General features: G+C 46.3%; 1 protein-coding gene across 2 annotated transcripts; it reads right to left on the bottom strand.

Moving 5' to 3' along the window:
- Nucleotides 1–2082: 2082 nt before the first annotated feature.
- On the bottom strand, nt 2083–25900 carry EXOSC10 (exosome component 10). Of its 2 annotated transcripts, none has more exons than XM_083750178.1 (25): nt 25676–25900; nt 24746–24882; nt 23424–23547; nt 22303–22407; nt 21972–22140; nt 21601–21712; nt 20936–21011; nt 20678–20788; nt 19936–20079; nt 18209–18399; nt 16995–17151; nt 16234–16382; nt 15087–15137; nt 14236–14347; nt 12726–12776; nt 11590–11668; nt 10647–10768; nt 9562–9657; nt 7774–7848; nt 7259–7346; nt 6799–6872; nt 3939–4110; nt 2977–3032; nt 2534–2610; nt 2083–2317 (listed from the first exon to the last, which is right to left on the bottom strand). In XM_083750178.1, the coding sequence occupies exons 1-25, from the start codon at nt 25790–25792 to the stop codon at nt 2287–2289; spliced, it is 2676 nt and encodes an 891-aa protein (XP_083606304.1). In that variant the 5' UTR covers nt 25793–25900; the 3' UTR covers nt 2083–2286. The 2 variants fall into 2 exon arrangements, with proteins under 2 accessions (XP_083606304.1, XP_083606305.1); XM_083750179.1 differs by having other exon boundaries at nt 21972–22137.
- Between the last annotated feature and the right edge of the window lie 695 nt (nt 25901–26595).

Here is a 26595-nt window from a genome sequence, read left to right as displayed (position 1 = left end):
TGCCTTTCAGGGGTTAAGACAAACCTCTGTGATAGACAGCACCAAAGTGACTGCTTGAGTGCGAGGGTTGCCAGAAGAGAATAATAACAATTATTTATTATTTGTAAGATTGGGTCACCCTCTTAGGGACTCCACTCTGGATTTGTGTAGGGTTTACCTTTTTATCATTTTTATTAAATTTTCTGTTTTACAAGTAATATCTAAAATGTAGGATACATTATTGGAGTGGGAGATCAAAGATGAACAGGTCAAGGAGGTAATGGTCAAGTGGGCTTTAGATATAGGGAAAACTATCAACAGCATGGGAAGAACTATGGAAAAAGAACTGGAAATTTACAGCCTGTGAAGTGTTGAGGGGAAATTTAATCGATGGTTTATTTAACACCTGCCAAAATAGCTAAAATGTATAAAACAAAAACAAATCTGTGTTGGAGGTGCGGTAAAGCAGAGGGGACATTCATACATGTATGGTGGACCTGTGAAAAAACCAAAAGCTTCTGGGACATAGTGTATGATGAACTTAAAAAAATGTTAAAGTATAACTTTATGAAAAATACAGATTTCCTATTAGGGATAACGGACACAGGTATAACAAGAGACGATCAGAAAATATTCCTCTATGCCACAGGTGCGGCAAGGACTTTAACCGCCAGAAATTGGAAAAAAGAATTTGTGCCGACAAAAGCAGAATGGCAGGATAAATTATTAAAGTATATCAAATTGGCTAGATTAACAGAGGCAAATGGGGCCTCCCCAGACAAGAAAATGTAAAGAAAACTTTACAAAACAGTTCCCTAAAATACATACCTGGACTTGTTTCGATTAATGTCTGGAGACTTGGGGGGGGGGTGTTGGGGTTTTTTAAAGTCATAATTTGAAAAATCATAATAACAACTCATAAAGGAAACAGTTAATAAGAAGTAAACAAGGAGGCCATGTACAGGATAAAGGAAGTCTTTTATTTTGTTTGTTAAATTTTATGTTTAAGCTTTGTTTATGTCTAATGGTGGTGGATTTGTTTATTTGAGTTGTGGTGGATTTATGTTGTAAACAAAAAAAATAATTAAAAAAAATCTGTTTTACAATTTAGAGTATTTAAACTACCTTAAAAATCAATTTCCCCTTCTTCTCTTTCCATGGTTCATTTTTGCATAGCATAAATCCCTGCATATTTTATACAAACCAAACCATTCAGTATTGCATTATTACTTCCATCAAAACTTATTTACACTGTTGAATTTATCTTAATGCTGACCAGGGCCGATAATAGGAAGCAGACAACTCTTTCTGTTACAGCAGCTCCACTAGCTTGTTTCCAGGCATAATTCAAAATGTTGATTATCACCTATAAAGACCTATATGGCTTAGGCCTGGGCTATTTGAAAGGCCATATTCTCCCATGCAAACTTGCCCAGATGGGAACAGGGCCTTTTCAGTGACTGCCCATCTTTGGAACTCCCTCCCTGGAGAAGCCAGACTGACTCCTCCTTTGCTGGCCTTCTTCCGCCCACTTTTCCTTCCAACAGGCCTTTGGGAACTGACTGTTTCTGAGGAAAGGGCTGGTGCTGTGGGGCTATTCTTGTTATTGTCTGTGTTTTCAAAGGATCCTTCTTTATATAATTTTAATTCTATTAGTGCTTAATTACATTTTGACAATGGTCTTTTCTATGTTTTTTAGCTAGCTCTGTTTTGTCTGCGTAAACTGCCTTGAGTCTGGGACTGGGGAAAAGTTGAGATGATAATTATTATTATTATAACAATAATAGGCAATACTGCGCTAGATGGACCAGTGGTCAGCTCAAGTTAAGGCAGCTGAGATCCACACTGGTCTCCTGCAGAGCTGCTGCCTGTCTGTGCAGACAGTACTGAGCTAGATGGAACAAGGATCATTTCTCCTTAAGTGGCAGGACGACGATCAGGTGAGCTGTGAATTCTGGCTCTACCAGACTCAAATGTGCAATTTTAAATTGTGAGGATCTTATATAAAGATGCTTTGAGAGCCTCTCGGGGCTGCATGAAGCGGGATGTGGCTTTTCTAAACGAATGAAGGAAAGGGGGAGAAGAAACAAACAAACAGCCACGCGAATCTATTAAGATGCTCCCTTTCCTCCATCATTTGTGGGGGAAAGAAAAGCAGATTAATATATATCTTTTTTATTTTTTTAAAAAAGAGCAACAGCAGGTATCCATACAAAAAACGGCAGTGGCAAACAGCATCCCCTTTTGTTTAAAAGCCATTCCAACTCTGCATTCCACGGCTCCTTCCAAAAGCTTCTATGAGTCGTACTATCTTTTCGGCCAGTTATGCCTGAAGCCTCTGCAAAGAGAATTACATTATAAATTCTTATTTCAGAATAAAGTTTAGCCGGGGACGTTCCAACCATCAGCTGAAGCTTAATTGCTCTCTTGATGCAGAATGTACTTGGAAAAAAGCGTCCCGTCCCCCGAACAAACAATGTTGAGGACTAGAAAGCTTTAAAGTCCTATTTGCAAGGCAGCTCAAATGTTCTAGCAAACAACTGTCCGGACATACCTGTTGGATTTCCCAGCCATGTACGACATGCTTTTCGTTCCGGCTGGTTGCTGGACTTTGCCGGCTCCGGGAAACTTCTATGTTTGGTTTTTATTTTTGAGAGAGAAAAAGGCGGAAAGAAGGTAGTCATGTCAAAACAGCAGTTCTTGGCCCAAGGTCACCCAGTGAGCTTTATGGTCAAGTGGGGATTTGAAAGCTGGTCCAGACTCTAACCACTACCCCACTGGCCCATCTAGTCGAGCATCCTATTCTCACGATGCCCCCAAGGGAAGCCCAGAACCAGGGCCTGAACACTCTTCCCCTCCTGTGTTTTCCAGCAGCTGATATTCAAAAGCGTTATTGACCATGGAGGCAGAACTGAGCCATCCTCTGCTACTAGCCTTCATGGGCTCCCCTGCCTCAAGAGATTTATCAAAATTCCTGTGTGCAGAAAACAACCTTACCTTGCCAGCTTGCTTGGAGGGATCAAACTGTGTTGAGGGTTTAGGCCTGCTGCTTCCTGAGAAAGAGAGAGAGGGAGAAAGATGGGGGTAAAAAGCAAATCTTAGCAAGGGAGATCGCTCTTGCAGAGAATAGATCATTTCAAGAGCCGTCAAGACCAGCAAAGTTTAGGCATGAATAAAAAGCACCGGCTGTAAAACAGACATGCAGTGGAAGAATTCAAACAGCCAAGACTTCTAAAAAAGGAACTAGGTAAAGGGACCCCTGACCATTAGGTCCAGTTGTGACCGACTCTGGGGTTGCGGCGCTCATCTCGCTTTATTGGCCGAGGGAGCCGGCATACAGCTTCCGGGTCATGTGGCCAGCATGACTACGCCGCTTCTGGTGAGCCAGAGCAGCACACGGAAACGCCGTTTGCCTTCCCGTTGGAGCGGTACCTATTTATCTACTTGCACTTTGACGTGCTTTCGAACTGCTAGGTTGGCAGGAGCAGGGACTGAGCAATGGAAGTTCACCCCATCGCGGGGATTCGAACCGCCAACCTTCTGATCAGCAAGTCTGAGGCTCTGTGGTTTAACACACAGCGCCACCCGCGCCCCTAAAAAAAAAAAAGGAACTAGGCAGCGTCTTTTTTTGCCTTGGCGTCGAAACAAAGCAGAGGGCGGAAACAAAACTAAACGGCAGTAATAACAGCAATAAAATAAATAACAATGTTGGTGATAAAAAGGTTAGGAAGCTGCTGTACACGGACCATTGGTCCATCCAGCTCAGTACTGTCTACACTGACTGGCAGCAGCCCTCTGGCATTTCCATCTCTCCCAGCCATAGTTGGAGAGTTCATTGGGGATCTAACCTGGGACCACTGAGTTAGGCACCTTCCCCACATGTGACTATTACATGAGGAGAGCCCTAGTGGATCCTGAGTCCAGCCTGCTGAGCTCACGGGGGCCGACAGGAGCCTCACCGGCAAACACTTGGAGGTCGGATTTGCTGTAATCAAAGGGGGTGAAGGGCTTTGGAGTGGCCTCTGGCTCTTCCGGCTGCGGGGAAGCTTTGGGCTTCTTCTTCTCGGCCCTGGGGGTCTCGGTACCCGGATCGCTTTCCACTCTCTCCCGCTTGTGGCCTGCTTGTTCTTGCTGTAAAACCAAAGGAGGGAGGAAGGAAGGAGATTCAAAACATAGCCTGGAAGAAGAGGGCAGGGAAGGGATGCAGCTCAGCAGAGGAACATCTGCTTTGCATGCAGGAGGTCCCAGGTTTAACCCCAACATTTTTTCCAGGTGGGGCTGTGCCTGTACTCCCACAGACAATGCCCTCATCCAGGCTAACCCCTGGCACCCCCAAGGTCAGGGAAACTAGCAAGGGGGCCCCTTCGTTTGATCTCAGCACCCAAGAGGGTCTATAGGGAAGGAGACGGCCTTTCAGGTATTCAAGGCCTGGGTTATCTAGGGCTATCACCCAGTGAGCTTCATGGCTGAGTGGGGATTCGAACCCTGATCTCCCAGGTCATATAATCCAACAGTCTAATAACTGTTAAACTACAATACAGATAAAAGCAGCGGCTGTATTACTGGCTGGGGTTCCCTTTGGGTCCCATATAACCCCTGCTCTAAAGCAGCCACACTGGCTTCCAGTTTGTTTCCGGGCTCATGCGAGCGACCTTGGGCCAGTTGCTATCCCTCAGCCTAACCTACTTAGCAGGGTTGTTTTGAGGATAAAATGGGGAGGAGAAGGCGAATCATGTACACCACATAGAGCAGTGGTTCTCAAAGGGTTTGGCAGGAGAAGATGGCAAGAGAGTTGGGAAGATAAGATCCAGGGACAATCAAGGAAACATTTAAACATGTATACAGTGGTGCCCCGCAAGACGAATGCCTCGCAAGATGGAAAACTCGCTAGATGAAAGGGTCTTCCGTTTTTTGAGCTGCTTCGCAAGACGAATTTCCCTATGGGCTTGCTTCACAAGACGAAAACGTCTTGCAAGTTTGTTTCCTTTTTCTTAACACCATTAATACAGTTGCAACTTGACTTTGAGGAGCAACTCATAGAACGCAGTGTACATAGTAGCCTTTTTTGAGGTTTTTAAAGACTTTGGTGATTTTTGAAGCTTTTCCAAAACTTCTTTTGCAGCCATTTGGTAAGTTAAGCTTTTAAAACTTTTTTTTGGGGGGGTTGGATTTTGGGTTGGGGTGTTTGGAATTCAAGGACTTGGTGTTGGGGAGGGGTTTGCAAGAATCTGGAAGCTTGTGTGTTTTTTCCCTGCATTTTTATGATTTTCTGTGACCATTGGGCCACTCTGCTGTTTTTTTTAAAAAAATCTGGATTTGAATTTCTGTGTGCTGGGTGGCTGGGGGAACAGTTGGGGAGGGGTTTGCAAGAATCTGGAAGCTTGTGTTCTTTTTCCTGCATTTTTATGATTTTCTGTGACCATTGGGCCACTCTGCTGTTTTTTTTTTAAAAAAATCTGGGTTTGAATTTTGAAATGCTCTTTACAGTATGTGTGACTCTAAAGAGCACTTAATAAACTCTTGTTGTACCAAATTTGGCTTTGTTTGGACTTTTTTTGACCATAGGAACGCATTAATTGATTTTCAATGCATTCCTATGGGATTTCGTGCTTCGCAAGATGAAAAATTCGCTAGACGAAAAAATTCGCGGAACGAATTAATTTCGTCTTGCGAGGCACCACTGTACCAGTATAGTACAGTACAGTACAGTACAGTATAGTAGTCAATTTTTAAAAAGTAATAATTGCAGAATATGGATAGATATCTTTTCAAAATTAGAACAAGAGCACCAATGATACTGAGGACAATCCCAGCTGTGATTTTTTTTATTTATCAATAAAGAAATACATTACTGAACGAACAATTTTTTATTCTGAAAGTGTGCCCCAGAGAAAAAAGTTAGCGAACCAGTAACCTACAGCCTCCGTTGGGGGAAACGTGGCAAAGAAGATGGAGTAAATAAACACAAAACAAATGTGTATGTTGCTAGAAATTCTATAGGTTGACCTCCATGTAAAGAATGTAAATAGTTTTAATGGGATTTTGAATGAGTGTAAAATTAAGTGTTACTGTTTTAAACTTCCTTGGATTGTCTACCTTGGTGGGTTGTTTATCATCACCAATAAATTTATTGTACTGGCCAAAAGCCATGACAAATCCATATTTTTAAGGCTACGGCACCCAGTATTCCTGAGCTGTCTCCCATCCAAGTACTAACCAGGCCTGATCCTGCTTAGCTTCTGAGATCAGACAAGACTGGGTGTGTTCAGGGTAGTATGGCCGTAGATAACCACTATTCTGAATTATGCTTTTTATAGGGTAGGACGCACTGTGGATGGGTTTATGGAGCCAAGGAGGCAGAGCCCCCCAAATCTAGATCACTGGTCCTCAGCTATAATATTTTACATGCAAGTCGAAACTGAGGTTTTTAAAAATTTGGGTATTATTTTTACAGGTGAGTGTGGCTGGGGGTGGGTCCCCAAATGTATGTTTGGGCTAAAACAGAGGTCAGCAAGCTTTTTCAGCAGGGGGCCAGTACACTGTCCCTCAGACCTTGTGGGGGGCCAGACTATATGGGGGGGGGGGGAATGAACAAATTCCTATGCCCCACAAATAACCCAGAGATGCATTTTAAATAAAAAGACACATTCTACTCATGTAAAAACACACTGATTCCCGGACTGTCCGCAGGCCGGATTTAGAAGGCGATTGGGCCAGATTTGGCCCCCAGGCCTTAGTTTGCCTACCAGTGGGTTAAAAGATGGGCCCTAGATCTGCAAACGTTTAGTCGTAGATGCTGGGTTGGGGGACCCCACTTACCGCAACCAGCTGTCGGACAGAGACTGCGTTTTCCGCTTTGCCTTTGCTTTCCTTCTTGGGGACTTCATGAGCCGCTGGTGGGGGAAGGATGGAAAGGGCAAAGTTAGCACAAGGACAGCCATGCTGGCACACAACTAGCAATGCATTGTGGTCAATCAGAGCTTTGAGAATCCAGGACACCCAAGCCTAGGGTTGCCATGCGTCCAGGATTTCCCAGATGTAGCCAGTATTCAGCCCTCGTAATCGCTGAAAAGTCCCGGAAAATCGGGACGTGTGGCAGCCCATGTTGGTAGTATAGATTTTGGCAAATTTAATTAAAGTTATTTTTTAAAAAGACCTTTGATCTGTAGAAAACGCAACTTGAAAAAAAGAGACAGTGCATGTATTTTTTTGTAAACTAAGAAATCTTTAATAAAAATATAGTAAAAACAAAACAAAAACAAACAGGCCAGCCTCACACCTGTCTGCTGGATCTTTTTCTTAGCAGATTCTTTCTTTGTCCCTGCTTGAAGCTGGGCCTGGCTTAGGAGCTTCCACCGATTACTGATCTGGGAGGAGGAAACACACACAAAAATTGCAGCTCTGCCAATGTTGCACATTATTCTGATGCATGTGGCCCAGCCAGCCCAATCTCCAGGAAGGGCGCAGGGAGTAGCACAGTGGTTGAGGAACCTGCATTGTGTGCAGAAGGTCTCAGGTTCGATCCCTGGCAGATCCAGGTACGGTAGGGAGACGGACCCATTTGAAACTCTGGGGAGCTGCTGCCTGTCAGTGTTGACAGCACTGAGCTAGATGAAGCAATGTTCAGACGTGGTGTGAGGCAGACTGCCACCCACGCTCCTGTTGTTCTCCAGTTAACAGGATCAGGCAGCAGCATTGGAGGGGACCACAGCCCAAAGGCCAATGGCAGCCAGTGTGGACGACTCCAGCTTATAACCAGAGCAGGGGGCAGTTTTGTTAAATAACTGTTCTTACCTCGTAGATTTTCGATGACGGGTCAAACTTTGCCAGCTGGGAGATATGAGCGGGGTTCTGGTCCGCTGGCAAATACTGGAGGGAAGGAAAAACACAACCATGGGAATAATAATAATAATAAATTTTATTTATACCCCACCCTCCCCAGCCAAGACCGGGCTCAGGGTGGCTAACAACCAATAATAAAAACAAGCTGATTAAAATACAATTTAAGAAACAAGATTAAAATACAACATTAAAACATTAGGATGCAGCCTCTTCACAGGAGGAGAAAGGAGAAAGAAAGAGGGGGAGGGAATCAAACTGATTCTAAGCCAAAGGCCAGGTGGAACAACTCTGTCTTACAGGCCCTGTGGAAAGAAATCAGATCCCGCTGGGCCCTGGTCTCATGAGACAGAGCGTTCCACCAGGCCGGAGCCAGTGTTGAGAAGGCCCTGGATCTGGTTGAGGCTAATATAACTTTCTTAGTGCCCGGGACCTCTAGGGTGTTGCTATTTATGGACCTTGAGGCTCTCCGTGGGGCATACCAGGAGAGGTGGTCCCGTAGGTATATAGATACCCCCTAATATCTAGATTAGGGCTGGGGAACCCTCTTCAGCCCGAGAATCACATTTCCCTTCCGAGTAACCTGCCGGGGGCCATGTGGCAAAAGCAAGCAGAGCAATTAATGTTAATTTTGCCTTCGCCTAAGTAGCTAGTTTCTTCTCTGTCTCTCTCCGCCTGCCTCTCTCACACATACAGCCCTCTTTATCCTCTGTCCAGACAGGTAAGAATTCAAAGACATATTCCAGCCAGGCAAAAGCGTTCAAGGAGGGTTTGGAGCAGGAACAGTGAAGGGGTGTGGCTTGGGGAGGGGCCAGAGGGCCGCACAGAGAGGTCTGGAGGGCCACAACCTGCCTGCTGCCCTGGCCAGATTCCCCACTTCTGATCTTGACTAACCAGGGCCACTTGCAATTGTAAGCTGTTTGGGGGAATCAATCCTGAATTAAAAGTGGGGTGCACCGCTTGTTAATTAAAAGAAATCAGAATTCCAAGGGACCACTTCACTTCCCAACAGGATTCGTGCAGCAGGAATCTATCTTGCAGTATGAATTCTGCAACTCCCAAGGAGTGGGGAGACTCACAAAGCCCCCTAGAAGCAACAGCTTCCCAGCTGTGGAGTATGTGCAATTCAGACACTGCATTAACAAGCAATATATCTGTTTACATATATAATCACGTTGCCAAGACATAAAGAGAGAAAGAAGGGCAACATGAAAAATCTCTGGGTTTATTTTTTTTACAACTTGGAAATGTTTTCCTTCTCCCTACAAGCAGAATAGCAGGAAAACATTATGCTTAAAATATGCACAGCCAATAAGTTAGAGATGATGGGAGTTGTCATTTGCTTATTAACACTGGCTAGGTTCACACATAGTGCTAAGCTATGGTTTACTAACCCAGGGTTTAGTGTGGTGCAAACCCTGCCTAATAGCTTGTTCGAATGTTAGCAAACTATGATCTGAAGACATGGTTTGTTGCTATCTTTACCAACCTTGGCTTGTCTTAATTATAGCTTGTCATTATGTGTGAACCCAGTACCCTTTATCAACCATGGTTTGTTTGGCCATCGCACCCCAAAATACAAAGGCACAAGGAACAAGAAGCTGGAAGACAGAACAGACTTTGGAATAAATGAGTTGTGGTTTGCTTGATCATCTGTGATTAGCTCACAGTTGTTAAGCAAACCATGGTTGTAAGTGTTATATACGAGCCAAACCACTGGGTAGGAAAACAAGGACTTTTTACCATTCGGAATGGGTTTTCGAAGGATTCCATGATCTGGCGGGCTTTCCGTTGGGTGACTGTCAAACTCTCGTCCTCTTCCTCACTTGCTTCTGCCTCCTTTGGGAAGGCAGAAATATAGATTAGTGGGACTAAGTACAGAACTGGAGAGGCCTGCCTGGAAATCCCCTGAATGGGTTAAGATTGCATTTTAAATATCAAAAGGTCCCCCCCTGCCGCCGCCCTCCCTTGTGCTTTAAAAGAATGGTAAGTAGAAGCAAACAGATGCTGAATTGTACTTCTGGTTTGGCTGGTTGTTTATAGCATTTTGATCCACTCTTGCTTTTATTAATAAATACAGCGGAACCTTGGTTCTTGAACTTAATCCGTTCCAGAAGTCTGTTCGACTCCTGAAACCATTCGAAAACCAAGGTGCAGCTTCCAATTGGCTGCAGGAGCTTCCTGCACTCAAGTGAAAGTCAAGTTCGATGTTCAGCTTCCGAAAAACGTTTGGAAACCGCAACACTTACTTCTGGGTTTGTCAACTAAGCCGATTTGTCAACTAAGCCATTCGAGAACCAAGGTTCCACTGTAACGTAGAGACTTTAGTACCTTGGATCCCGAACGACTTGCCTTGTGACTCAAACGTTTTGACTCCCGAATGCCGCAAACCCGGAAGTGAGTGTTCTGGTTTGTGGATGTTCTTTGGAAGCCGAACGTCCGACACAGCTTCTGCGGCTTCCGATCGCGTGCAGGAAGCTCCTGCAGCCAATCGGAAGCCACGCCTTGGTTTCCAAACGTTTTGGAAGTGGAACGGACTTCCGGAACGGATTCCGTTTGACAGCCAAGATACGATTGTACTTGCTTTTTAATCTGTCGTGAGGTCAGGCGACTAATAGGTGGGCAACCCAAGCTAGGTGTAAAACATGGGCGGAGACAAGGATCATGCCCCATTCAGTGGGGCAGGGTAGGGAAAAGACAGGGATTGTGTCCCCGCTCGCAAGTGGCTGGGGAAAAGACCAGGATTGTGGGCCAACAGCTGAATACTGTTCCCTACCCCCGTTCTAGCTCATTTGGTCCCCTGCCCTGTTCTCAGAAACCTAACATACATTAAAGATGTCAATGCTGGCTCTCAGCAGGAGGCAGGACAGACTTGGTGACTCGTCCGACCTTTCCGTCTCCTCCTCTGCTTCTGAAAAGAGGCGCGCCTGATCCTGGCTCAGCCCAGGTGCTGAATGACAAGAGGAGGGGGAAGGAAACAAAAGCACAAGGAATTAAGACTACCATTTACTTTAAACTGCATAGAAATTTATTTATGCATGCTACTACAGCAGCAGCAACAAGAGTGCTAATTGCCCCAAAGTGGAAAGAAGCAGAAGTCCCAGCAAAGGAAGAATGGATACAAAAACTTATGGAATATGCAGAAATGGCAAAACTTACCGGAAGAGTAAGAAATCAACAAACATTTTTATAAAAAGAATGGAAATGGTTCATTGAATACTTACAGATAAATTGCAAACCGATAAAAACATGGGCAGGATTACTGTAATAACCTGCAGTTTCATAAGAGTATATATTTAAAGAAGATGAATAAATGAGTAAATTAAGTTAAATTTGGATATGCAGAAGATATTAAAAAAAATAGATGTAAGGAACTGCAAAAAGAGGAGGAAGTCAAACTTTGAAATGTTAAATTGATTGTAAAACTAATGAAATGTATAAACTTGAAAAGTATAAATAAACCTTTTTTAAACAAAGACTAACATTTACTTATTACACTTTAATCCTCAAACAAGCTTTGTGATGGGCGCATGGTTCTTCTTTCCTTACTTTTTAACACTCCCCCTGAGGCAACTTAGGTTGACAAACTCGTACACCCCCCCCCCCCATTTATATAGGGCCCATCTGCACTATACATTTAAGGCTCTGCTAGACCGCTTTAAACTGTCATGGCTTCCCCCACGGAATCGTGGGAGCCTGCCAACAAAGTGAACCAGTTACAGGGGTTTGTGCGCTTAGAACCCAGGGGTGGGGGGTGGGGTCCAGACCCACCTGGATCCAAGTGGTTCGGCTTCTCGTCCTGAGGCACGTGCGAGCTGTCGTGAGGTCCAAACAAATGATTCTCCGGCTTCTGCCAAAGGAAATTAAAGATATCCTAGTCCTCGTGATTCTGAAGGAAGGGCTGGTCACATAGGGAACTGCTTGATATCAGGTCAAACCATTGACCCCTCTCCCTCAGGTTTACCTACACTGACTAGCAGAAACGCTCCAGGCTTTCAGACCTAGCTGGAGATTGAACCTGTGACCTTCTGCATGCAAAGCTACAACACCCAGAATCCTTAAACTTTTAATTTATTTACTTACTGTTGGCAGGTAAAGCCTTTAACCTCTTGCAAGCAGTACCGTATTTTTCGCTCTATAGGACGCACTTCTTCCCCTCCAAAAATGAAGGGGAAATGTGTGTGTGTCTTATGGAGCGAATGCAGGCTTTTGCTCACCGACCCCTCTCGCTCTCCAGGCTTCAGGCAGCTATCCGCAAGCCTTCGGAGTGCGGCGGGAGTTCCCGGTTGGCTCTCTAGGCTTGTGGATAGCAGCCTGCAGCCTGGGGAGCGCAGTGCCAACTCCCACTGTGCTCCCCAGGCTTCAGGCAGCTATCCACAAACCTTCAGAGCGCTCCCCCAGCCCGCAAGCTCAGGGAGCGGCGGCAATATTGAATTCTTTATTTCCTCCCTAAAAACTAGGTGCGCCCTAAGGTCCGGTGAGCCCTATGGAGCGAAAAATACGGTACTTGCAGGGTCGCCATACCCACTATGCGCCCACCCAGCTGCATTGATCTGTGGATGCCACATAATACTTGTTCCTTAGTTGGAAGAAACTGATCTTTTAGTGTGGCTGAATCTGAACTTTGGAACTTTCTGCCAATTGACACCAGGCAGGCGCTGTCGCTGCACTCTTTTTAGCCCCCCGCTTAAAACATTTTTGTTTAGGCAAGCCTATCCAAATACACACCCATCAATGTGTCTCAATCTCTTACACTTCAGGTTAAATTATTTCAAGCTGTTTTTCTATCGATAGTTTTAATATTTCCCTATAAGCCGCTTAGATGTCTCACTCCAGTCAAGTGGTATGTAAATTTGGTACATGAAAAAGCAAAACAAATGCAAGTTTGGCATCAGAAAGAAGCTTACCTCTGTGTTTCGAAGAGGTCCTCTCTTTTTCACTCCAACTGCAATTTCAGACTAAGAAGGGGCAAGGAGAAATAATTATAAGGATAAAATTAAAATCACATTAAAGATCTCTTGCACACACACACAAACGCTCCACCCTGACACCTCCAAGTCTAATTCCCAGTCACTGGCTGAACAGCAATGATATCAGCAGTCAAGGAATGCCCATAAAAATTCTAACTGCTCAAGGAAACATATGCTAGAAGGCTGGCAGTGCATAATTTTATTCCTATTGCGTAACTGGTGCTAACTTGGCATAAGAGCAGGGTGATTTTAGGAAAGAGAGTTTGTATGATCCTAGGAACACAGGAAGCTTCCTTTTATAAAGTCAGACTGTTGGCCCACCTACCACCGACTGGCAGCAGCTCTCCAAGAATTCAGGGACAGGAGTCTCTCCTGAAGGAGCATCTCCACCCCCATCGTTCAGCCCAGACACTGAGGTCCAGCTCCGAGGGCCTTCTGGCAGTTCCCTCAATGAGAGATGTGAGGTTACAGGGAACCAGGTAGAGGGGCTTCTTGGTGGTGGCACCAGCCCTGTGGAACGCCCTCCCATCAGTTGTCAAGGAAATAAACAACTATCTGACTTTTAGAAGACATCTGAAAGCAACCCTGTATTGGGAAATTTTTAATGTCCAATGTTTTACAAATTTTTATGTGCTGTAAGTCACCCAGATTGGTGGGGTATAAATACAGTGGTACCTCGGGTTACGTACACTTCAGGTTACATACGCTTCAGGTTACAGACTCTGCTAACCCAGAAATAGTGCTTCAGGTTAAGAACTTTGCTTCAGGATGAGAACAGAAATTGTGCTCCGGCGGCGTGGCAGCAGCAGGAGGCCCCATTAGCTAAAGCGGTGCTTTAGGTTAAGAACAGTTTCAGGTTAAGAACGGACCTCCGGAACAAATTAAGTACTTAACCCGAGGTACCACTGTAATGGGACGCAGGTGGCGCTGTGGGTTAAAGCCTCAGCGCCTAGGACTTGCCGATCGAAAGGTCGGCGGTTCGAATCCCTGCGGCGGGGTGCGCTCCCGCTGCTCGGTCCCAGCGCCTGCCAACCTAGCAGTTCGAAAGCACCTCCGGGTGCAAGTAGATAAATAGGGACCGCTTACCAGCGGGAAGGTAAACGGCGTTTCCGTGTGCGGCTCTGGCTCGCCAGAGCAGCGATGTCACGCTGGCCACGTGGCCCGGAAGCGTCTCCGGACAGCGCTGGCCCCTGGCCTCTTAAGTGAGATGGGCGCACAACCCCAGAGTCTGTCAAGACTGGCCCGTACGGGCAGGGGTACCTTTACCTTTACCTTTACCACTGTAATAGAATTCTTCTTCTTCTTCTTCTTCTTCTTCTTCTTCTTCTTCTTCTTCTTCTTCTTCTTCTTCTTCTTCCAACTCCACAGAGATGCCAGGGATTGAACCTGTTCAGTTGCTTTGAAACACAGCTGTCCTGTACTTAAAACTGCCCCCCCTTCCCCATACCTTCAACAGTGGCATCTCTCTGGCCTGCTGGATGAAGAGGTGCATTTCGTTGATCTGCTGGCGAACGAGGGGAGGAACTGGGTTGCAGCAGGCAATGATGCCCTGGGGCTCCCTGCAAATCAACAAAAGGAGCAGGACATTAAAAAAAAGATAAAATGCTAGCCCATGAAAACCATAGCATTGTGGATCTGGAAGGGACAAAAATGGTCATCAAGTCCAACCCCCTGCAATGTAACAAGTACAGCAGCAGCAACAACAACAACAACAACAACAGCGTGTTGAGCCTGAGATGCTATAGGTCCAGGATGATCTTAGCCACTTCCTGTCCCAGAGCTGGTCCTTAAAGAAATGTGGGTGGGTCACAGCAGAATGATGGAGCCACAGACCAATCACAGGAGAAGAAGGAAGGAAAGCTTCAGGGGTGTTTGCAATTCCTATCCTCAACAGAGATGTAAAGGTTAGGAGAGGATGAAGAAGGAAAGCAGAAAGAATTCTGATAGGATGAGCATTTTTCCTTCCTAGCTTCTGATCGAATTTTCTCATGGAAAACCTGCCAGTTTGGGAGAAAGGAAAATTACTATTTGGGCACCTGATTTCAAAATTCACCTGTTCACCCCATTCTTTTCCCAAAGAGGTGACCCAGTTAATGTTTTAAATACTATTAATTGGATCTACTGATTAGCAATGTGTTCCGTACATTTGTTTAATGGGGATGTCATTTGGCTTTGGGGAGTTTATTCTGTTCGCGGCCATGATATATATTTTTTCTCAAGTGTTGGCAGCACATGTGTGTTTTTTCGTTGCTGCTGCTGCAAATAAACACTCGTTTACAAAGCAAAAGGCACACTCACTTGGGCAGCTCCTCCGCTATCTTGAGCAGCATATGGTTCGGCAGCACGTACCTGCAGGACAAGGGGAGAAATGAATGGTAGAATCGTAGATTTGGAAGGGGACCCCCAAAGGTAATCGAGTCCAACCCCCCCGCAATGCTAGCATCACAGCTAGAGAATCACAGGCAGATGGGTATCCAACCTCTGTTGGAAAACCTCCAATGAATCAATTACGAACTAAATGTTAAATGCCACTACTTTCGCTATACAATGAGATCAGTCTTGTAAAGAGACCTGCCAAATATATTACTAGCTTTAACTCTCTTTCTCCTTCCCCTTTAAGAGAGGAAGAGGAAGGGAAACAAGCCTGTAGGGGACAGATAGAAACGTCAAATCCTACTATTACTCTGCCCACCTGTGAAACGTGCCCTGCGGAGGAAGGAATGGGTGGGTGAAATAATAATGGGTGGCCAGATCCAGTTCTCCACTGCTGGTAAAGGTAAAAGGCAAAGGACCCCAAGTCCAGTCAAAGGCAACTATGAGGTTGCGGCGCTCATATCGCTTTCAGGCCGAGGGAGCCGGTGTTTGTCCACAAACATCTTTCTGGGTCATGTGGCCAGCAGGACTAAACCACTTCTGGTGCAACGGGACACTGTGACGGAAACCAGAGTGCACGGAAACGCCTTTTACCTTCCTCCCGCAGAGGTCCCTATTTATCTACTTGCACTGGCATGCTTTTGAACTGCTAGGTTGGCAGGAGCTGGGACAGAGCAACGGGAGCTCACTCTGTTGTGGGGATTTGAACTGCCGACCTTACGATCGGCAAGCTCAAGAGGCTCAGTGGTACAAGCAGTTTTGAAAGGATTCCTTTGCCGAGCAAGGGCTCTGTTCCATCCCAATTCTAACAGCTCCCCTTTTATTTATAGCATTTATACCCCATATTTCTCCCCCAAGGAGGCCAAGTGGACAGCTCGCCACTCATTTAATACCAACGATGGCCCTGAGAGGTAGGCTGGATTGAGCAAGGAAGTGACTGGGTCAGTGAGAGCTCCAGGACCAAGTGGGGACCAGAACCTGCGTCTCTCCCAGGTCCTGGTCAGACACTCTAACCACTACACCACACTGGATCCTATAGCCCACTCCAGCAGTCCCCTGTAAAAGAGCTCACCCTGTGCTCTCATCTTCCTGCCGCCCCATCTTGTCCCTCCAGGCAAAGAGGAGCCGGAAGGCCGCCAGCTGCTGGCTGTTGAGGTGCTTCTTCTGCTTCCGGTAGAGCTCCAGGTACGAGTCTTCAGTGAAGATGGGCTTGACGTATTTCTAAGGGAGAAGAGGCAGGTGGAAGCGGCACGGGCGACCTGTAAGGACTTGTGTGCTGCTGCTGGTAGGGGGGAATCCCTGACCCACAGCTGCCTGGCGTGGGTGGGAGTCCAGCTCTAGTTTCCCAGCACCCGCTCAAAGCCTTCCATGCTGCATTTCCTTTCTTTTTTTACTGGAATTTCATTTACAACATAACATAACCCCCCACCCCCCAATACACAAATCCACCCTCATTAAATGTGAACATAACATACAATGAGCATAACATACAACAATACAAACAACAAAATAAAATACTTCCTTTATCCTGTATCTGTCCTCCTTATTTACTTCTTGTAAACTGTTTCCTTTACGAATAATTATTAAGATTTTTCCATTTATAACTTAAATATCCACAAAGTCTCCAGCAGACATTAATCGAAACAAGCCCAGGTATGTATTTTAGGGCACTGTTTTGTGAACCGTTCTCTGCATTTTCCCCATGCTTTTTGAAACTCTTGTCTAGTGTGCTGCATTTTCCTATCTGGGGGTGGAGGGGTGTGTGTGTGTGTGTGTGTGTGTGTGTGTGCTCCTCCTTCCCTTGCTTGCCTCTGCCCAACACAAGGAGCTCACCTTCAAGCAGATGTCCTTGCTCCGCTGCCACACCACTTGGAGCTGAGTAGGCTGCCCATTGGCCTTCTCCCAAAGCTCCTCCCTGACCCGGTCATAGATGTACAGCAAGTAATGTGTGTCGTCGCGGGCGTAATTGAGCATCTCTTCTGGGAGGGGTCTAGAGGAGAGACAGAGAAACATGGATTACAGGGTGGTCATGGATTGTGGTGGTCAGGAGGGAGCCAGCAGTAAATCACACCAAGCAGAGTTAACTCTTTATTAGAAAGAACGGGACCCTCACATTTCCTTTCCTTGGGAAATGATATAATGAATTGAAAAGTATGTTCAAAATAACCTTTATTTAAAAAACCCCAGAAGCTTTTCATTTAGGAATTATAGGGACAGAACTAGCTAAATTGTATAGAAATTTATTTATGTATGCTACTACAGCAGCAAGAATGCTACTTGCCCCAAAGTGGAAAGAAGCAGAAGTCCCAGTAAAGGAAGAATAGATATAAAAGCTTGTGGAATGTGCAGAAAAAGGTGAAACTTACTGGAAGAATAAGAAATCGAGATAACAAACTTTTTAATAAAAGAATGGAAATGGTTTACTGAATATTTACAGATATATTGTAAACAGATAACAACATTAGCAGGATTAGAGTTATAACCTGCAGTTTTAAAAGAGTATACATTTACAGTAGATAATTAAATGAGCAAGTTAAATGAACTTGGGATACGCAGAAGGCGTTAAAAAATAAATTTAAGGAACTGCAGAAAGAGGGGGAAGGAAGTCAAAATTTGAAATGTTAAATTGATTGTAAAACTAAAAATGTATAAACTTGTAAAGTATAAATAATATATAATAATAACAATAATAACAATAATAACAATAACAACAATAATAATAGAACAGGATCTGCACAAACTTGGTGGAGTATCAGGCCTAATGAGGACAGCCGCTCATCCCTGGCAGGTCTTCCCTAATGGATCACTTGCCAAGACTAAAGGTCCCCACCTCCCTACAGCCATCTACTGTATGTCTTCTTCTCTCTAGGGTTTCCCCCAAGCAATCAAAGACTGTGACTGAGCCTAGGCCTATCGTTGCCCCTCCCACTTCATGCCTCTTCTGGTTCTGGGAGACCAGGGCGGATGGAAGCTTGTTGTACAGACTCACATTGGTATAACCTCAAGATGGGATTGGAACATCCCAAATCTACCCCCACCCCCCATACCGTATCCTCCAGTCCGCCAGCTGGTACTGTTTGTTGGCATCCACCTTGCAGTAGAGCTTGAGCAAGTGGTCCAGGGAGTGCCGGCCGAGATTGAGGAGCCGAGCCGCCTGGTGGGTGTCGAAGACGTTCACCAAATAGAGGCCGAAGTCTCGCTGGAGCCACTCCACGTCCGAGTCGGCCCCGTGCAGGACCTGCGAAGCACCAGAGCCATAAATAGCGGGGGAAATGTCAAGAAGGTTCCCCGTCTTCCCACCCACCCGTGTATGTATCCTTCTGATCATTCCAGGATGGCACTGCCTAGGCCAGGGTTTCTGAAACTTGGGTCTTCGGCTGTTTTTGGACTACAACTCACAATCCCTGGTGGTCTTGTAGTAAGGTTTAAGCCAGGCATAGGCAAACTCGGCCCTCCAGACGTTTTGGGACTACAACTCCTATCATCCCTGACCACTGGTCCTATTAGCTAGGGATGATGGGAGCTGTAGTCCCAAAACATCTGGAGGCCCGAGTTTGCCTATGCCTGGTTTAAGCTTACTGGGAAATGATATATAATGAATTGAAAAGGATGTTCAAAATAACTGTATTTTAATATTTTGTTGGAAGCCACCCAGATGGGCGGAGTATAAATATATTATTATTATTATTATTATTATTATTATTATTATTATTATTATTATTATTAAAAACAAACAAACCCAGAAGCTTGGGGGGGATTATAGGGACAGACCTAACTTAATTTATTTATTTACAGCAGCAAAAATGCTACTCCCTCAAAAGTGGAAAGAAGCAGAAGTACCAGCAAAGGAAGAATGGATACATAGGCTTATGGAAGATGCAAATATGGCGAAACTTACCAGAAGAATAAGAAATCAAGATAACAATCTTTTTATAAAAAGAATGGAAATGGTTCATTGAATACTTACAGATAAATTGCAAACAGATAAAAACATTGGCAGGATTATTGTAATAACCTGCAGTTTTATAAGAGTATGTATTTAAAGAAAATGAATAAATGAGCAAATTAAGTTAATTTAGACATGCAGAAGATATGAAAAAAATAACTGTAAGGAACCGCAGAAAGAGGGGGAAGGAAGTCAAACTTTGAAATGTTAAATTGATTGTAAAATTAATGAAATGTATAAATAACAACTTAAAAACAACAACAACTCCCACCATCGCTAGCTAGCTGGGCCAGTGGTCAGGGATGATGGGGACGGCAGTCCAAAAACAGGGAGACCCAAGTTTGGTAAACTCCACCCTAAGCGCTTGAATTCCTGCACCCCTGGGGCAGTTTGCAACCTTTTGCAAGGCTCCCCTCCCCCCCCCCCCCCCGGTGTTTCTACAATTACTGTTATCCCTGGACACAAGAGAAGATGCCAGACAGGAGCTGGGAGCCCCAGAACATCTGGAGGGTCACAGCCTGCCCATCCTTAGGCTTACTGGCTTGGTGTCTGCTGCTCTACAGAGCCGTTGATGCAAATGGCCAAACAGGGCACAGCAGCTCATCGGTCCAGCCTGGCCAGGTGACTTGACCAAGAGGAGCCCGGCTGCTCCTCCAGGCTCAGTTCCTCACCCTGAGGAATCTGTCCTTAGAAGAAGCACCTGGATAACCCTGCTAGATTTTATTTGCATCGGCTTGTTGTTTTAAGCTTGACTGGAAGAGTGGGGTGAAGGGCAAACCCAAACCTGACCCTGCCGCCATTTGTAAAAAGAAAGAAAAGGCCTTTCACCTTGACCACTGCAGGGTCTGTGAAGGTCTCGTTCAAGATGTACAAGTCACTCCGGAGCTCCAACGTGTCGATGATGAAATCTTCTGTCCGGGTGGAAATCTGCATAAGGCATGTCAAGCCCAGGAAACTCCGGTAGGAATGGTGCTGTGGAGGGCAGGATGAGAGAGGGAGAGAAAGAAAGGAAAGGGGTCCATCAATTCACAGCAAACGCAACAGCTCGCCTTCCCTGGGTGGGTAACTGGAAGAAATGTTTTCAGAGCCTGCTAAAAACATTTTTTGTTTAGACAAGCCTACCCAGGCAGGACTTGCCGATCAGATGGTTGGCGGTTCGAATCCCCGCAACGGGGTGAGCTCCCGTTCCTCGGTCCCTGCTCCTGCCAACCTAGCAGTTCGAAAGCACATAAAAGTGCAAGTAGATAAATAGGTACCACTCCGCAGGGAAGGTAAACGGCGTTTCCGTGTGCTGCTCTGGTTCACCAGAAGCGGCTTAGTCATGCTGGCCACATGACCCGGAAGCTGTACACTGGCTCCCTCAGCCAATAAAGCGAGATGAGCACCACAACCCCAGAGTCTGCCATGATTGGACCTAATGGTCAGGGGTCCCTTTACCTTTTACCAAGCTGAATGTGAAACCTCTAGTTTTCACACCCAGGCTATGAGCACTTCACACCTGGCTCTTCTTGGCCCATTGCAAAAGTTTTGCTGCAGGACACAAAACTAAAAAACCAGGACAAATTTTTACCTCCAAGTCCAGGGCGAACTCTTTGCAGCCCACCAGCTTCTCGTTCAACTCCACCAGCTCGTCCAAGGTGGAGATGAAGTGGCAGGGTGTCTCCTCCAGGGGCCTGAACATCTGGGAGGGGAGAAACAGCAAGGCATTATGGCTCGGCAGGCACGAAGCCAGGAGGCTTTAACTTTGTGCGTGATCTACTCAATGAAACATTATTTGAGAAAGGAAGGAAGGAAGGAAAGAAGGAAGGAAGGAAGGAAGCTAGCTTACCTGGACTTGTGGCTTTTCAAGAAGTTCAGCTGGTGGTGAAAAATGTGTCAGTTCGTACTGGTAAGGGTGAGCAAACCTTTTAGGATGAGAGGAAGGAGAAGGGAAAGTCAGAGAGCTCTGAGCAAGCTCCAGATGCAGAATCAATTGCCTAGGGAGATATTTAGGCCTGCCAGGCCATTTAGGGACAAACTACACACACCTGCTGTATACCTGATGTCAAACATGGCATCACGGGTGTGGGAGCAGGTACATAAGAACTCAGGAAGAGCCCCGAAACTGGATCAGGCCAAAGGGGGCCTGTCTAGTCCTGTCTCCTGTTCTCGCAGTGGCCAGACAGATGCCCCAAAGCTTAAGAGCAGGACTTAAGCGCAACAGCAGTTCTCTCCTTACCTGCGATTCCCAATAACTGGCATTGAAAGGCATATTGCTTTGGACAGAGGTGGGAGAATGTAACCTTCTTGGCTAGTAGCCAACGAAGGACATGGTTGGGCCAATACAGGGTGTGCGAGCCTCCACAATCAAGCTGATCCCTGGGTCCTGCGAAGCTTTGTGCTGGTCGTGCCGCCAGGCATTTTGACAAGTGGGTGCCTGCCCCCGCCTCCGGCCACCTGTCAAACTCGGGGGAACTGAAAGGCCCCGACCGGCTTGACCAATTGCTCTCTTACATGTCCTGCTCTGTCTGCTGGGTCCTCTGCTGATACAGGAAGTCGGCCAAGGCAGCTGGCACATCCAAATCCTCCGGGCGTTCCTTCCGTTCCCGCCTGGTTTTCGAGAGCACTGGATGTCCGGAGAGAACAAAAGGGTTAGAGGTGATGGATCTACTTTCTAGGATTTATTTATTTTTTAATTGGCAGCCTGCTGCTTTCCCTCTGCAATAATAACCTTTGCACTCTGAGCATAGGAACATAGCACGCTGCTAGAGACCTTTTGTCCATCTTCCTCAGTGTTTTCTACTCTAAACTGACTGACAGCAGCTCTCCAGGGTTTTAGGCAGGGAGTCTCTCCCAGCCTTGCCTTGGAGATGGCATGCCCTTACCTTCTGGCAGTGGCTTCAGAGCGTTGGGCTTGACAAAGAGCTTTGGGACGAAGGGGGTGTTGGAGTTGTCCACCTTCTCACGGAACTTGAGCTGAGGGCGGACGATGTTCTTGGCGTGCAGCAGGCGGAAGGTTTCTGACTTTGTTCGCTTGTTGGCTTCCCCAGTCTGCTGGAAGAGAAAAATCAGACAACCCCCTTCAGCCCTGACTGTTGGGCTGGGGGCTGATGGGAAATGTATTCTGACACCGTCTGGACGGCCACAGGTTCCCCCACCCCAGGCTTAAAGAGAAAGAACCCCTTAAAGGACAAAGGAAGAATGGAAGCTTCTCACCTTGCGGTTCCAGCTGGAGACAATGGTCTTAGGAGGCTGCAAGCCCGAGGGGAGGATAGGCTGCTGGTTTTTGTTGACACCTGCTGCTTCATCCAATAGCATGCCCTGAAATTGCAGGCCACAGTGTGAGACCAAGGCTGGCAGGCGGAGGATGCAATTTTGGGGGAAGACCTGGGGCTACCTATGAAAGTGACTCGGAAACTACAACTAATCCAGAATGCAGCAACAAGACTGGTGACTGGGATCAGCCACCAGGACCATATAACACTGGTCCTGAAGTATCTACACTGGCTCCCAGCACGTTCCTGAGCACAATTCAAAGTGATGTTGCTGACTTTTAAAGCCCTAAACTGCCTTGGCCCTTGATACCTGAAGGAGTGTCTCCACCCCCATCATTCAGTCTGGACACTGAGGTCCTCCTCTGAAGGCCTTCTGGGGGTTCCCTCACTCCAAGAAGTGAAGTTACAGGTAAGCAGGCGGAGGGCCTTCTCGGTAGTGGCACCCGCCCTGTGGAACACCTTCCTACCAGATCAACTATCTGACTTTTAGAAGACATCTGAAAGCAGCCCTATCTTATTAAAGCCCTGATATCTTATTACAGTGGTGCCTCGCTAGGCGAAAAGAATTCGTTCCGCAATTCTCTTTGTCTAGTGGTTTTTTCGTCTTGCGAAGCAAGCCCATTGACAGCTTAGCGGATTAGCGCTACAGCTGTCAAGCGGCTTCCAGCGATCAGCTGTTAAGCGGCTTATCAGCGGAACAGCTGATAAGCAGCTTAGTGGCTTAAGGGCGAAAAAAGCGAAAAAACCCGCGGGGGGATGCAAGATTTTTTTCGTCTTGCGAAGCAACCCCATAGGGAAATTCGTTTTACGAAGCGCCTCCAAAACGGAAAACCCTTTTGTCTTGCGAGGCGTTCGTCTTGCGGGGCACCACTGTATGCTTTTATATTTGCTGAAAGCTGCCCAGAGTGACAGGGGCAACCCAGTCAGATGGGTGGGGTACTATTATTATTATTATTATTATTAGCACACCCAACATGGGATTCTCATGGAGCGGCAACACCAAGGTGTTCAGGGGTGGGGGTGGGGAGTGAGAAGCACTGCACAAGGCCCAACGATGCTCACCACTCTTTCTAGGATGGCATCATTGGCATCGACCAGCAGGTCAAACTTGTCTTCCAGTTCCGTGACCTTGTTCCGGTCCCGGAGGTGGCTGCGGCAGCCATGGTACTGCATCACTCTGCTCATGCTGGGAAAGGAAAAACAGGGTGTTGGAGTGTGTCACACAATCCTTAGCAGTGTGTTTTGGCTTCCCAAAACCAAGCTGTGACCAGAACCTGCAATCTTAGTCCTACGATCTCTATTGATACAAGCACTTTGGTACATCAGCCCCTCTTGGCTCCATAGGTCATACTAATTGCCTGTCCAGCTTTAGGTAAAGGTAAAGGGACCCCTGACCATTAGGTCCAGTCATGGCAGACTCTGGGGTTGTGGGACTCATCTCACTTTATTGGCCGAGGGAGCTGGCGTACAGATTCCGGGTCATGTGGCCAGCATGACTAAGCCGCTTCTGGCGAACCAGAGGAGCAAACGGAAACGCCGTTTACCTTCCCGCCTATTTATCTACTTGCACTCTGACGTGCTTTCGAACTGCTAGGTTGGCAGGAGCAGGGACCGAGCAACGGGAGCTCATCCTGTCACGGGGATTCGAACCGCCGACCTAGGCAAGTCCTAGGCTCTGTGGTTTAACCCACAGCGCCACCCGCATCCCTATCCAGCTTTACTTGATGCCAATTTCCTTTCACCTCTGAAATGCTAAGCTGCCCTCCAAATTGCTAAGCTGAAGTGACCTGGGGCTCCTCCCACCCTTACCTTACATCATCTGGCAGTTTGAGAAAGCTGTGGTGCAAGATCTGTCCCTGCTGCTCCTGCTAGACCTAAGATACAGTGGTGGTGTCTCCAGCAGCTGCCTCTCCCTTGGCTGGTCTCCTAACCCACCTTCAGTCTCCAACTGTGCAGGAACTCACTTATTCCCAGGAACCTCCCCCCCCGGGGGGAGGAGCTGATGGGGTTGTTGGGAGGGGCAAGCAGCACTCACTTGGGGGAGGGCATCAGCGAGGGAACAGCTTCCTCCCCCACTGCCTGTGTCACCATTGCTCAGGGTCTTCACCCACAGTGGCAGCCCCTGGGATCTTCCTCCTGTTGGCCCAACCCCAAGCTTTCCCGGATCTCCTCTTCCAGACCCAACCAGTTCCTGACAAATCAAGACTGATGGGGAGTTCATTATTATTATTAATTAAATTTGTATAGCGCCCATAGATCTCAGGGTGGTTGGTTCACATCTTGGGCACACGGAGCAAAAGCAATGTGCAAAGTGCCCCAGCTTCAAATAAATATATGTCAATCTTGGCATCACAACCAGCCTGCAAGAGAGCAGCAAGACTCACCAGTGCAGCAGCCGATCCCCTTGCATTTCGCAGAAGGTCTGGAAACCAGGAAAACTGCGGTAGAAATCGTATTCGTCTCCGGGTTGAGGAAGGCCACCAGAAGCCTTGGTGGCTGACACCACCGTGCCAAGAGCATGCTGGACCGTGGGGAAAAGGACAGTGCAGTGGTCATTGCCGAACAGTTTTATCTATTTCTTTCACCAGTGAAGCAAGGCAGATGCCTGACGACTAAACTACGACCCTTAAATACCAGCTACAATAAAAAGCTCTTTTCAAGCCTAATTTCCACAGGGAGAGGGGGACATTGTGTGGGCGCACTGGAATACCATGTACAGTTCCGGTCGCCTCAACTCAAAAATGATATTGTTGGGAAAGGTTGAGAAAAGGACAACTAAAACGATCAAGGGAATGGAGGGGCTCCCGTTACGAGGAAAGGTGCAGCGTTTGCGCCTTTCTACTTTAGAGTTAAGAGGCAACATGATAGGAGCATGTAAAATTATTAACAGCAGAGATAAATAGAATAGTTTCTCTCAGCAGTAGAACTCATGGTCTTCCAATAAAGCTGAATGTTGGAGGATTAATACTATTAAAGAAACTTTTTTTGTAAACCGCTTTGACGGTGGGTTTTTGCTTTTCCTTTTTTACAATGAAGCGGTGCATAACTTTCATGAAATAAATAACTTTAATAACCCTGCAAGCTGCTTTGGCAGAATATGGCAAACAAAGGACTAAGTAAATAAGGCTTATTATATATTTTGTAATGACTCGCAGAAACAGCGGCAGCCCAAAATTTGATGCATTTTCCTTTATCTTTCCCCACGCTGCTGGGTCACCCAAGAGACTACAAATCCCGCCATGCTTTGCTCTTCCATGCAAGGCAAGCGGCACCCGTAGCGACTTTGCCTTTTCCCGAGTTTTCACCTCCTATACCTTCACGAAGGAGTCGGCGTCTTTGAACCCAGGCAGCACGTCCGCTGCCGTGTCGCTCTCTGCCCCCGGCGGCTCGGCGTTGTTGTCTGAGCCGCCGCCGCGCTCCTTCGCCGCCATTTTCCTTTCCCGTTCCCAGCTGCCGCCGCTTCGCCACTCAGTGGGCCGCCGCCATATTGGGATCACACTTCCCGCAGGAGAGCGCTCATCTCGTTTTTCTCTCGCGAGAAAAACGAACCACAGACGTAATGAAAAAAGAGGTGACTGCATCTTCGGAGGTTAAATTTCCGGGTTCACTTGGGGGGAGTTTTTTGAGTGCGTGTGTTTGTGCATCTATCTGCGCGCGCGTGTGTATATATATGTGTATGTATGTGTATATATGTATATATGTGTATGTATGTGTACATATGTATATATGTATATATGTATATATGTATATATATATATATATATATGCATATATGTGTGTTAATATGTGTTTGTGTGTATGTGTGTGTGTGTGTGTCGAGATAGATGAAAATACACATATATTGCAAAGTAGAATGGAAGCTTTTTGCAACCCTCCCCGTGCAATGCACCTAGTAATAATCCTATCCTGTATTATTGAGGAATAGGAAAATGTCCGATCTTGTATTGCTGATTTACAGTATGTACTGTATTGCACTTTGATTATATATTCACTGCATTGGAAACCTTTGGTTAAAGCAATATATAAATGAAGCATACCATAGGACAAAAATAACTCAACCATTAAAATTTATTTTTTCAATATTAGCTATGAAATTTAAAATTTCCTGCGCAGTGGGGTCCATCAAATTAAGTCTTGTAATTACGGTAGGGAAGGTCAGAGAGTCTTCGGCTCCGTAAAGGCAAAAGAGAGAGCCGCTTCCCACCCCCACAATCATAGAGCCTTCAGATGGCTG

Source organism: Podarcis gaigeae (genome assembly GCF_964106915.1).
Source record: "Podarcis gaigeae genome assembly, chromosome: 8".
Taxonomy (NCBI): Eukaryota; Metazoa; Chordata; class Lepidosauria; order Squamata; family Lacertidae; genus Podarcis; species Podarcis gaigeae.
This window is presented reverse-complemented; position numbering and strand designations above follow the sequence as displayed.

Bases quoted from the DNA above. Each gene is read 5' to 3' on its own strand.
- EXOSC10 (XM_083750178.1), bottom strand. From the start codon at position 25,792: ATGGCGGCGAAGGAGCGCGGCGGCGGCTCAGACAACAACGCCGAGCCG. The intron at 10,769-11,589 runs GTGGGTCTGGAC...CTTGTCATTCAG, and splicing joins GCCGAACCACTTGGATCCAG to CACCTGGGCTGAGCCAGGAT. The intron at 9,658-10,646 runs GTATGTTAGGTT...GCCTTCCCAAAG, and splicing joins CCAGCATTGACATCTTTAAT to GAGGCAGAAGCAAGTGAGGA.